The 12,594-nt window shown below is 40.3% G+C and overlaps 1 protein-coding gene across 1 annotated transcript in view; it reads left to right on the forward strand.

The window, feature by feature from the left end:
• Nucleotides 1-12,594, forward strand: part of LOC308370797 (sodium- and chloride-dependent GABA transporter 2-like) — a 28,335-nt gene that overhangs the window by 11,870 nt on the left and 3,871 nt on the right. The window contains exons 5-11 of the mRNA XM_080845512.1: nucleotides 2,711-2,798; nucleotides 3,054-3,186; nucleotides 3,784-3,918; nucleotides 4,351-4,454; nucleotides 4,696-4,820; nucleotides 5,000-5,112; nucleotides 5,379-5,519. Of these exons, the coding sequence (XP_080701638.1) occupies nucleotides 2,711-2,798; nucleotides 3,054-3,186; nucleotides 3,784-3,918; nucleotides 4,351-4,454; nucleotides 4,696-4,820; nucleotides 5,000-5,112; nucleotides 5,379-5,519 (839 nt within the window). The remainder of the gene's footprint in view (nucleotides 1-2,710; nucleotides 2,799-3,053; nucleotides 3,187-3,783; nucleotides 3,919-4,350; nucleotides 4,455-4,695; nucleotides 4,821-4,999; nucleotides 5,113-5,378; nucleotides 5,520-12,594) is intronic.

The following is a 12,594-nucleotide window of genomic DNA, read 5'->3' on the forward strand; positions in this document are numbered from 1 at the left end:
GCTGAGAGACCGATTGACCGCCAGATTGTACTTCTGCACTCCCTTCACCGACAGATTGGATTGTCTGGCTCAATTTGTTCCACAGTGTATGAGTGGCTCATCATGCAGGCCCTCCTTACATGGACTAAATAGCACTTTCTGTGGCACTTCCTGTTTGCATGAAATGGATCTGAAACACTTGTGTCTTTTAGGCTTAATAGCGTTAAGCAGTAAGCTAAATATCATAGATAGATAGATAGATAGATAGATAGATGGAAACTTTATTGATCCCGAGGGAAATTAAGGTCATCCAGTAGCTAACACTTTCATACATACATGAATCACAATAAATACAAAAATCACAATAAATACAAAAAATACACATAGGGAGAACATGTACACAGAGGGTGGGGTGTTTACAGGTACAGGGTAGATCTGGCCCCATATAAAATTGTGCATTCCTTGTGACAAGAGTTGCAAGTAGTGGAAAGTAGTGCAAGAGTGTTCATGTGCATGTGTGGGTAGTGCAAAGAGTCCTGTGCTTGTGTGTGTGAGGATAGTGTAAAGTGATATAAATAGTAAAATAAAGTAAAAGACAGTCCAAGGGGCTAGTGTAGCCAGTAAAAAAGGATGGGCAGTGGAATAGAATAGAGTGAGATGAGAAGAGAAGGAGGGCAGACTGAGGTAGACTCATGCAGAGAAGTCCATCTCCCTCCCCCTCCCCTTCTGCGTGGCGTTGTAGAGCTGAATGGCCCTGGGGACAAAGGACTTCCTCCGCCTGTCTGATGAGCATGACAGTGACAGGAGTCTGCCACTGAAGATGCTCCTCTGTCCATTAAAAGTACTGTACAGTGGGTGGTGGTCATTGTCCAAGATGGTCAGCAGCCTACTCAGTGTCCTTTTCTCTGCCACCGATGTGAGGCAGTCCAGATCGGTGCCAACAACAGCTCCTGCCCTTCTCACCAGCCTTTCAAGTCGCCCTGCGTCCCTCTTCTTAATGCTGCCTCCCCAGCACACCACAGCATAGAAAAGGACGCTGGCAACAACAGACTGGTAAAACATGCGCAGGAGTTTTTTGCAGACATTGAAGGACCTCAGCCTCAATGTGATGTGAAAAAGTCATGTGAAAGAAATGATATTTCTTACTGAATTACAGTCTTGGCAACATTGAACTAGGCTAGTTTGTTAAAACCACAAACCTGAGAGCTCAACACATAGTCGGCTAATGAGTCAAAACGCTTACAATAATTTTCAATCATTTTAAATGGTGATAGTGCAAAAAAGTGGAAAGGCTTCCATGACAAGTTTTCAGATAAGCAGTATTCTGGTTATCATACTTTATTTATAGCTACTGTCACGGCCAAAACCAGCCACTATCTTGCAACTTCACAATCAAGAGTCTAGTGGTTGAATGTGTAGATCTTAAGTTTATTGTAGTCACTAAGCCATGGATGGTCCATGGATGATCTCGAAGTTAGCTCTGTCTTTTTACCTTTACTCAAGAACAGAAATTGACGCGTGTTTGGTACTATTCCTCACTCCAGGGATACTCGTGGTGAAGTCAATAAATCTTGTTTACAGCATGGCTGTCTGCCTCTCAGCAGCAAAAGACTACTGCGCGGTGATAACCATTATAGGTCATGGCATCTGGAGCAGTGCCGCTACTCACAGGGAGAGCTGACAGGTGGTGACAGGGGCTATGAAGGCTACAGTGATCAGGTCAAGTGATAGTAGGCCTAGAGTTGTAGTCCGTTTATGAAACGAATGGCTATTAACATTTTTATAGAAGAGAAGATACCGCTTGAAATTTTAGGAAGTAGGTTATCTTTTTAACTTGAGATCTCTCTCCAATAACTGTTTTATTTTGAATGATTTAATTTCCTCTAATAGTTTGGATTTCCTGTTTTTAACTGAGACTTTAATTGTATTTTTGTTGTTATGAAGTGACCTTGGGTGTCTTGAAAGGTGCTTTTAAATAAAATATGTGTGTGTGTATATTTGTGGGCTTGTTATAATTAATCATTATTATTATTACTATTACTCATGCTATCCAATAAACCTTGGTACGTATTTTTCACTCTGGGCCTTATTTTTAGGTCTTTTTGCGTCCAAACTGTTACAAAGGACAATTTACAAAATGTCCACAATCGATGCAGTATTAAGTCAGAATGCTAAAACCAACCAAAATGGCTTTACAATGAAATCATATGAGGCAAGCCAGCACGTCAAAGTAAACCGCTTGTTTCCACCACAATTATTATAAGGGTCTCACAACATGGAAAGGATCCCTACAGAGATACAGTTGTGTCTGTTTACCTCAATAACTTTAAATAAACTGTAGAAAAGGACTGTTAATACAGACAGCGTTTTAGCTTTCTTTTCTTCCGTTCCATATACACATAGCACCCCATTCCGTGCCTGTAGTGGATTGGCCCAGGCCTACCGTGTGGAGCTGGAGAGGGCATCCAAAGGAGAGTGCAAAATTGGAAGATCGAGACAGGACTCAATACAACTCAATATTGGACCAATTTCAAATGATAATTGTCATTAGTAAAGGTTTGGATCCAAAAACATCTAAAAATAGGGCCCAGGTTGAAAAATCCTTTGGGAAAGGGAGCTTTAAAGGGAGACATAAGAAAATATCCCCCCAACCCCAAGGCCCTGATTCTTTTTATGATGTGCTATGTTTCCTCAATGAAGGGTCATTCTTGCATATTTTATGTTGCAACAGAGAACTGTATGGAGTTTGACAAAGCCAGAGGCCTACTCAATCGGACAGCTTATGAAAATGCAACATCACCAGTGAAAGAGTTTTGGGAGTGAGTTACACTGTCATTTAAAAACTGACGTTTATTATTTTGAAATTAAAAGGAAATGCTTTGACTTTGAAAAAACACTAAAAGGATACTTGACAAGAAAACATTCACATCATTGATTACAATTATAAGAAGTTACTGTAATACTAACTTCAACAAAGTATCTTAATTATAATCATGGCTTTACATGAATATCAGTATTACTTGACCTGTAGTAGTGTTTTAACTGAGATTTCTTTAATTACATGTATTTTCCAGGAGAAGGGTTCTGAATATCACAGACAGTGTATATGAACTGGGAAATATAAGATGGGAGTTAGCCCTGTGTCTTCTTCTGTCATGGATCGTCTGCTACTTCTGTGTATGGAAAGGAGTGAAGTCCACTGGCAAGGTGAATGGAAGAAAGATTCCGTTTTACTCAGGTCATACTTAGCAGTTAAATGCTATTGTTGTGTTTGATATTCATCTCTATCATTATTATTGTTTGTACATTATGCATACATTTTTGTTACTGTAAAATAAAAAAATATGGACAGTATATGTTTTGTAGTGGGATTCGAACCCACACCTCCAGAGAGACTGACCTGAACGCAGAGTCATCGTCACAATGACATACCGTCTCAGAATTATGAGATCAAGATCTGGTCATTTTGAGAGAAAAAACTTAGTTGAACAACTATGTCCTCGTTAAATTATAGAAAGATCATTTTTGACACTCTTGCCATGGTTACCACTACCCTTTACGTGGATCCGTGGGCTACCTGTCAATGACTGTAGTGTAGGCTGCATAATCTCTGATCTCATAATAACAAGATCCTAAGTGAAATACTACGTAAGAAATACACAAGATACTTAGTCATAACTTTGAGATACAGAGGGCATAATAAGTTCTCTTCTATACATGCAGTGTTTTACCAAGTGTTTCTGTGTAGTGGGTAAAATGCAAGCATGTTAGCGGATGTATGCTTATTTTTGTCTCTGGTCTCAGGTGGTGTACTTCACAGCTACCTTCCCCTATGTGATGCTGCTGGTGCTGCTGGTCCGGGGGCTCACTCTGCCTGGAGCAGCTGATGGCATCAAGTTCTACCTCTACCCTGATCCAGCACGCCTGGCTGACCCACAGGTACTGAGTGTGACCCACTAAGTCACCAAACTGATTAGCAAACCATTACTGCATTTATTAAAATGGATTCTTGAATTTTGGGGAATTAACACAAGCACACCTTGCTGATGCTGAGGACTGATCAGAGGGTATATTCACAATCCATGTGTTACATTGACTGATTTATCAGCGGGTATATTCACAATCCATGTGTTACATTGACTGATTTATCAGAGGGTATATTCACAATCCATGTGTTACATTGACTGATTTATCAGAGGGTATATTCACAATCCATGTGTTACATTGACTGATTTATCAGTGGGTGTATTCACAATCCATGTGTTAAATTGACTTATTTAAACTTTGAGGTGAAATGTTATTCGCTCGTATCTAAGTAATTTGCTTTTGCTGGTCATCTTTTCCCTCTCACTCTTAACCCCTCATTTCTAGGTGTGGATGGATGCTGGCACCCAGATTTTCTACTCTTATGCAATTTGCATTGGATGTCTGACTGCTCTGGGCAGTTACAATAAGTACAACAATAACTGTTACAAGTAGGTGTTCAACCATCACAGGTCTAAGTATTGTTCTGTTACCATCTGTGTTTATTCAAACATATTTCCAGTTAATTTCATTTGTTATCTTTATTTGCATGCACTTCTGAATTCTTTGAGCTAAATATTGAAGGTAATTGAAATGGGGTTTTCTGAAATATTGCTGTCTGCTAAAAACTGCAAAACAGAAATGTTAAGCTAAATGAAAGCAATGACAACAGACAATTTTCTGTTTTTCTAGAGATTGTATTTACCTTTGCCTGTTGAACAGTGGGACCAGTTTTGTGGCCGGTTTTGCCATTTTCTCTGTATTGGGGTTCATGGCCTATGAGCAAAAGATTGATATCTCAATGGTAGCAGAATCAGGTAATCTTAAAAAATTATCATTATCGTAAAATGGATTAAATATGTGCGCCGTCAGGGAATATATGGTTGGGGTTGGGAAGAGATAATTGGTATCCAGCTCTGTAATTATACAACAGTTCAGCTTGCTTTGTTATTTCATTTAAGTATTTTGTTATATTATGTTTCTGTTTCCTTGCTAGGTCCGGGCTTGGCTTTTATTGCCTATCCTCGAGCAGTTTCCATGATGCCTTTTCCTCAACTTTGGGCTGTATGTTTCTTCATCATGATCATTTTGCTAGGGCTGGACAGTGAGGTAGGTGCATTCTAAGTCATACAAAATTGGGGTCATGCCTGTGCTAATTTTTATCATGCCTGTCCATACACATGATGTTATCTCTCAGAATACCATGATCATAGGCTACAGAACAATCACAATAGGTATTAGCATGAGCCCATAGATAGCATCTGGATACCTTTTTTAAGACTTTTAATAAGCCAGCTTTTTTATGTTTTAAGGAGTTTGAGGCTGTTGCTTTCAGAGGTGAGGCCTAAACAATAAATAATCTCTTCTCCATTCAGTTTGTAGGCCTGGAGGCTTTGATGACCGCCATCACAGATATGTTCCCAAACTTCTTCCACACTGGCAAACACAGACGCAAGCTCCTCCTGCTTATGATCAGTATAGCAAGCTTCTTCATTGGCTTAGTGATGGTCACTGAGGTAAGAGGTTATCATCAATCTCCTTGATTTAGGTACAAGATTGTTTGGTGCTATTGATCTTATTGGTGTTCACATTTTACTCTCAATCTCATTCATGTTGCTATAGCTTCAGTGGCCAACTGCACCTTTTAGAGGAAGAATTGTCCACTTTGGATAGACAAACAGGTTCATCAATGTACAGTGGAACCCCTCTATCCGCTGATTCGGTAACCACGGTGTAAATTATCCACTTTTAACCGCGGCCTGAAAATGACAAGTAGGAAAATTACATTCAATTCAATTAAATCTTTTATTTATATAGCGCCATAAAAAAACAATTGCCTCTAGGCGCTTTACAGAGCCCAGAATTCCACGCAACTCTCAGCGCACGCAACTCTCAGCTCTTCCGCACAGTTGCGCTTAATATGTAATTTTTGTCTTTTTGTCTAAGCGCATCTCATTTCCCCATCTCATGTCTGTCCTTGATTCTTCCATCCTTCCATTCTGTCCTTTTTTTCCTCCACATTTTTTTCAAAGGGAAGGGATAGTATGTAAAGAAAATAAAGAGAAGAAATAAGGGAAAAGGAAAAACATTTGTGTACCAGATATCCAGATATCCATATACAAGAGATCCACGGTTAAGCCATGCTTACGCCTCAAGCATCGTTCTAGAAATGTCATAATCCTGTTAATTAGAGAGAGAGACCACATTCACATAATAATTATTACAGTATTGCTTTATTTTGTTATTAGTTATTGTTGCTGATGTCTTATTGTATGTAATTTATAAACAAAACTATATTAAAGGTATGCATGTACCCACAGATATGTGGACCTTAGTTTAGATTAATTTAAGGAAAAACAACAGAACTTTGTCACAATAGCTGTAGCTGTCTGTTAAGTGTGTAAGCTCAAAGAAGTCTGGTGTTTGTACACAGTCCTGGCTCTATAAATGGGAAACAACACAGTGGCTTGAGACGAGCCATAAACAATTCCAGCCAATCAACACGTCGTATCAGACCACAGAAGACTGGAAGAGAGGCACATTATGCCTATATATTTCTAAATTAGCAAGAAAGCAGGAGGAAACCTGTATTATAGGTTAATGAAATTCATCTATGTCAAATATCCTCGTAGTTCACATATATCCTGGCTTGCTTTAAAAAAAAAAATTATTTAACCCCTTGAAAGACTCAAAAGTCTGGAAAAGAGGAAATGCCGCACACCAGCGCTTTTTCCACAAAATAACTCATGTCCTGTCTGCTACGGAATGCGGAAAACATAAACATAGCTCGTAACCTTCCATATCTTATGCATTCCCCATTTGTGAAGGCTACTTATCACTGCTGCTCTTGCGTTTTACACATCAGTTTTTAGGATATGCCATATCATTAGTATACGTACACACAGTCACCAGTAGCCAAGGACTGCACAAAAACCTTCTGTCCACTCTCTCCCATTAATCAAATGCTCCACTTAACAGGCTTTAACTCACCTGTTCGGTTCTGCTGGGGTTCTGGAAAAAAAAAAAAAAAAAAAAAAGTAAAGTATACAGTTTCAATAAAACCATCGTTGAATATCATAGTTACCAGAGATTTACCTAATATGCCATCGCATTAGCCTAATAGCTTAAGATCCTTCTTTCACATCAGCACACATTACGGCGCCTATGCTTTTGGGGAACACTGCATGAAATGTGGGATTTACGACAGTTTTTGACCCTGTGTATTGCCGTAGAAGCCCACATTGGTGTGAACCAGACTAGAAATTGAACGTTTATTATTCGAGTCTAAAGTTTCTAATGTTGCCTCGGGCGCCTTTAAGTGAACATATGTGAAGTTTTAATTAGCCTAAGTCCACTAAACAATTCCGAGTTCCCACGCTCCAGTAACAGAAGAGAAATAGGCCTACCCCAGAGGAGGGAGGAATGATAATCCAGTGACTTGGTCGCACCGACGAGCCAATTTCTCACCAGCAACGTGGCTAAGCGGTTAGACACACAGTACCATTAACCTGAAGAGCGCAGGTTCGAAGCTCGCGAAGCTTGCGAAAGATTTCAAAATCTACCTGAAACGACACAGGTTAGATATTAACGAGTGGCAAACATGTCCCAAGTCGTGAAATGACTATCTCAATATCAGAGTAAGCCCGACATGATTACATGCCAAAAGTGAATCTCAAGAACATTACAAAGAGGAAGCTCCGGAATATGAGTGGAACAGCCTCGAACTTGACATTGCAACCCTCGAACTCTGAAAATGAAAGGCAAAGCAAGAATCATGATAACCCCGAAATCAAAACCCTAAAGACAGAACTCTGAAAACGGAAGGCATATCAAGAAATGTGATAACCACGGAGCAAAACCCTAAAGACACAACATTAATTAAATTATTATCGAGTAGGCTACATTTTAATTTCGTTTTTATGGGGCAATAGCTGTACATGGGAGGGGATACGTTTTGTCAGTTGAAAGCTGACCAATAGACAGAATCTCATTCCGTCTCATCACAAGACGTTTTAATTAGTGTGCTTGCCCGAAGGGAAGCACAGTATTGTTCTTCATAAGTTTTCTTTATTTATTCTCCCCGTTTTTCTTGCAGCTAACTACTCCTCGCCCGTTTGAGATAGAGACGCCGTTCAAACACCGAAACGTCCGGCCCGATCCGGTGCAACCTGCTATATCTTTTCGTGGCGGTACTCCTTGCCACTCCTTTTTTATTCCTCTTTTTTCATCCCCTTTTTTCCCCATTGACTTGCATGGCAGAACTAAGGGGCATTATGACATCATAATAGGCTCATTAAACTGGCTTGCACCCGTGCTTCACTTACACCTGCGCCAAGGTTCCAAGGAACCTCTTCTCTCTGTTCCTCTCCATTCAACTGTATAACTAGGAATATTAAGAGACACCTTCCAGGGCTCTACAGTGCTAGTATTTCACTCGCATAAATAGGTACGTGCGAACTTGAATTTTTTTTTTACGAGCACAGTGTGCGAGTGACAGACAGTTGTCAATACAGCGCCAAAAAGTGAAGCATTCCCTTAAGGTGAGTTGGATGGCAGCATTTTCAGTGTACTGACTGGCATTTTAATGGAAACTGATAGTTAGTTGTGTGGATATAGTGAGCTAAGGCTTGTATTCCCACTACGGTAACCTTAGCTATCCTAGCTGTGTTAAGCAGGTGTTATATCTGAGTACGGGGCTAAAGGCTAACTAACACTACGTAACGGGAGTATCCATTGGCAGTTTCGGCTAGCCGTAACGGGGGATCATTTTCCTTAATTCAAGTTGTGAAGTAAACCTTTGAAGTAATTCATGAATTTAGTTGTGTGGATATAGTGAGCTAAGGCTTGTATTCCTACTACGGTAACGTGAGCTATCCTAGCTGTACGGGGCTATGCAAAAGTAGCTTATACTGAAAGAATGGTTAACTTGTTAGCTCACCAGTTTATTTTGTTGCTAATGTGGTTGGAGAGGATTAAGCGTGACCGATAGCGTGACTTAACATTAACCCGTGTCCTGGGAGTAATGATTCATGAGAGACCTACTACGGTAATGTGAGCTATCCTAGCTGTACGGGGCTATGCAAAAGTATCTTATACTGAAAGAATGGTTAACTTGTTAGCTCACCAGTTTATTTTGTTGCTAATGTGGTTGGAGAGGATTAAGCGTGACCGATAGCGTGAGTTAACATTAACCCGTGTCCTGGGAGTAATGATTCATGAGAGACCTTGAATCATTAGGTTAACTGAAAAACGTTTGAGGATGTACCTGGACACAGCGTAGCTGTTGTAGTGTGCTCAGTTTTCGAAAACTAGACTGAAACTAAGAAGGATAACTATGACTAAATGTGACTAAAATAGCTGCCAAAATGAACACTGAGATAGGGGACCCCTTAATCTGCAATTCATGGTTGCTAGCTCTAATCAGATGTACTAACTAGGCTTATAAGAGAAGACTAACTTTTTATGCCATCGAACACCAATAACTAGAACTTATTTGACAGACTATGAACCAATGTGATACACGTGCTCTCTAGCTATACAGTAAAAGTGTTGCTTACGTTAGATACTAGACCTACAGTCTAACTCTAACTGCATTAAGTCTAACATATATCTTACAATAAACTTTAAGTAAAGCTGGCTATGTAACCGCATTCATTCCAATATTGTTGCAGAGATGTTTCCTTTTACCAAGATAACAATTTCAACAATTCACTTAGCTCAGTAAGTCAGTATAACGAAACTCTGGAACCATTATGACCATGACACCTGAAATGTTTGTGCTTAGGAAATATGCAAGTTTCATAAAACATCTGATTTCCACCATAGAGAGACAATAAATATATTTACATTTGAAGCACAGACAAGATTTATTGCATGCGCAACCAATACAAAATCAAAACAAGCCCAAGTCTCCCTCAACAAATACCGCACAATTCAGGTGCACTCATTGATTAACACGACCTTTGGAGGAATAATTACACCCCATAAGAGATAATGTCACTTGGAGCCTATTTTAAGACTTCTCCAAGCTAAATGTAACACACTAGACCCTTTCACAATAAACAAGCAAACAAACAAACAAAAACAGAACAACAACGATACCCTCATATGTCTAAACGTCAGTGGAGCCAAAATATAATGGTTGAGCTTGGTTGCTTGCTAAAATATATTGGAAGAAGGCCCCACTACACTGATTGAGTAGATGTAAATACATGTTAATTCATAGGCACTTGTTCTCTCTGTCATGGCCGCAACAGAGCAAGCACACTCTTGCAGTTCGTTCACGAAACGCATTCTAGTTCAATTCCTTGTCGTTTTCAACCAATGGCTGCAGCAGGGTGTGTGTGGCTAGACTGCTGACCATAGACATGTATAGATAGACGCCGCCTCCACTGCTTCAGCCCGTTGCCTCTGCGAAACGCGTCGCCGCCATTTTGGGAAAGGAGCTCTCTGCCGTCAGAGGTCTGTCAGACGTGTCAAACAAGCGCAAGTTGCCAGGAACTGCGGTTTATCTGGATAAAAATCACGATAACCTTTTACATTTCGCAACCAATTTCATGGAGTATTCAAGGGTTTATGCTCTACGTGAAGTGTGTGAAAAAGATTTGCCTCTACGTTACTTTGAATCTCGCTAGTTAAATCGCCAGTCATACATGTGCATGGGTCTATGATAAACGCTCACTTTTCTTGCAAAGCTCGTGCATTTTGAAAATACTGAGAAGATCTATAAACTATCGAAATAGTGCTTCTTTAGTTACTAGTATTGACCATCATTAAGAGAAAGAGCATACATCAAATAGTGAGAAACTGGCAGTCAGTGTGTTTTTCATAGTTTAATAGTTCCTTTTCAAGTATGTGCATTAAGAAACCTTGAACAGTGCAATTGGCAATACACAGCGAAATGTAAAAGGTTATCGTGATTTTTATCCAGATAAACCGCAGCTCGTGGCAACTTGCGCTTGTTTGACACGTCTGACAGACCTCTGACGGCAGAGAGCTCCTTTCCCAAAATGGCGGCGACGCGTTCCGCCGAGAAGCAGTGGAGGCGGCGTCTACCTATACATGTCTATGCTGCTGACAGTCAATATGCTAATAAGAGCATTTCACACCTCTGTCAGCGGGAGATGAGAAGTAACACATCGCCCCCCTCTCCCCTTTTGGTCTGTATGCGGGAAATTCCGGTAATTTGCGGCAGACGGATATTTCGGGGGAATGTCCGATATCAACCAGGAATGCTCATCATTCGCGGGTGTATCACAGTGTTTACGGGCCCGATAATCTTGCTTTTCGTGCAGTGGAAAGGAGTGAAAGTAGCATATAGGGCTGGGGGTAAACGATTATTTTCTAAACGATTAATCTGGCGATTATTTTATCGATTTTAGTCGACTAATCTAACGACTAATTGGACGATTAGTCTAACGATTATTTTTCCGTTGCTCGATTAAAACCATAATGTATCTCAAATAAATACCCAAAAAAATCCTAATAATATACTTTTTTGAGCACCGTTTTGCACAGCAAAAGTCCAACAATGCATTTCATGTTTATCTAGAGGCACAGTAAAAATGTTTGGTACTCAAATGAGCCCTATCACACTTGGATGTGGTGCTCATTAATTTAAATGTTTTCAGTGCTCATAAAAACATTCATTCATTCATGAGCACTGCGCACCACCTTATGTGCAGCCCTGGCCTGGACATTGCTTTGCGCCATTAGTTGACATTGGCGATCTAACGTAGTGAATCATGATACATACTATAAGCTGGCCAACGTTAGTCTAATGTTATGTGTTTGACTCGTAAATGACCACAGCATGAGTTAGCTCTCTGTGCCGTTTGTTCGTGCTTGGTTGCCGTGTTCTGCAGCCGTAAGTTAACATTAACTAAACTGACACAGCTGTCTAGCCGCTCGTAGTTAACTACTAGCAACCAAGCACGAACAAACTGCACGGAGAGCTAAGAAGATAGTTAGCTAGCACCACCGAAGTGCGCAGAGCTCAAGCTACACAACACACTGAACAAACGTTAAATACGAGACAATGGGGTGCGTTTGAGAATGGAGATAGAAACGCACCCCATTGTCTCTCGTGAAGGGGACAATAAGTAACGTTGGTTACATTAATTTAATGTTTGTTCAGTGTGTTGTGTAGCTTGAGCTCTGCGCACTTCGGTGGTGCTAGCTAACTATCTTCTTATCTCTCCATGCAGTTTGTTCGTACTTGGTTGCTAGTAGTTAACGTTAGCTAGATACTAGTGTGTCAGTTTAGTTAACGTTAACTTACGGCTGCAGAACACGGCAACCAAGCACGAACAAACGGCACAGAGAGCTAAGTCATGGTGTTGGCCAGCTTATAGTATGTATCATGATTCACTTCGTTCGCCAATGTCAATTTGTGGCGCCAAGCAATTCCCTGGGTTTCTGCTCATTCAGTCCTTGCGCAATGTTTCTTTCTGTTTGGGTCAACCACGTGTATGTGGCGAAGCGTCGACGTAAAAACATGGCGTCTACGTAATTTTGAAATCGACGCGTCGATACAGCACTAGTAGCATACTACGAAAACCCGTATTTCCATAAAAAATACAAGTTTAGACT

This window comes from Sprattus sprattus (genome assembly GCF_963457725.1).
Source record: "Sprattus sprattus genome assembly, chromosome: 10".
Classification (NCBI taxonomy): domain Eukaryota; kingdom Metazoa; phylum Chordata; class Actinopteri; order Clupeiformes; family Clupeidae; genus Sprattus; species Sprattus sprattus.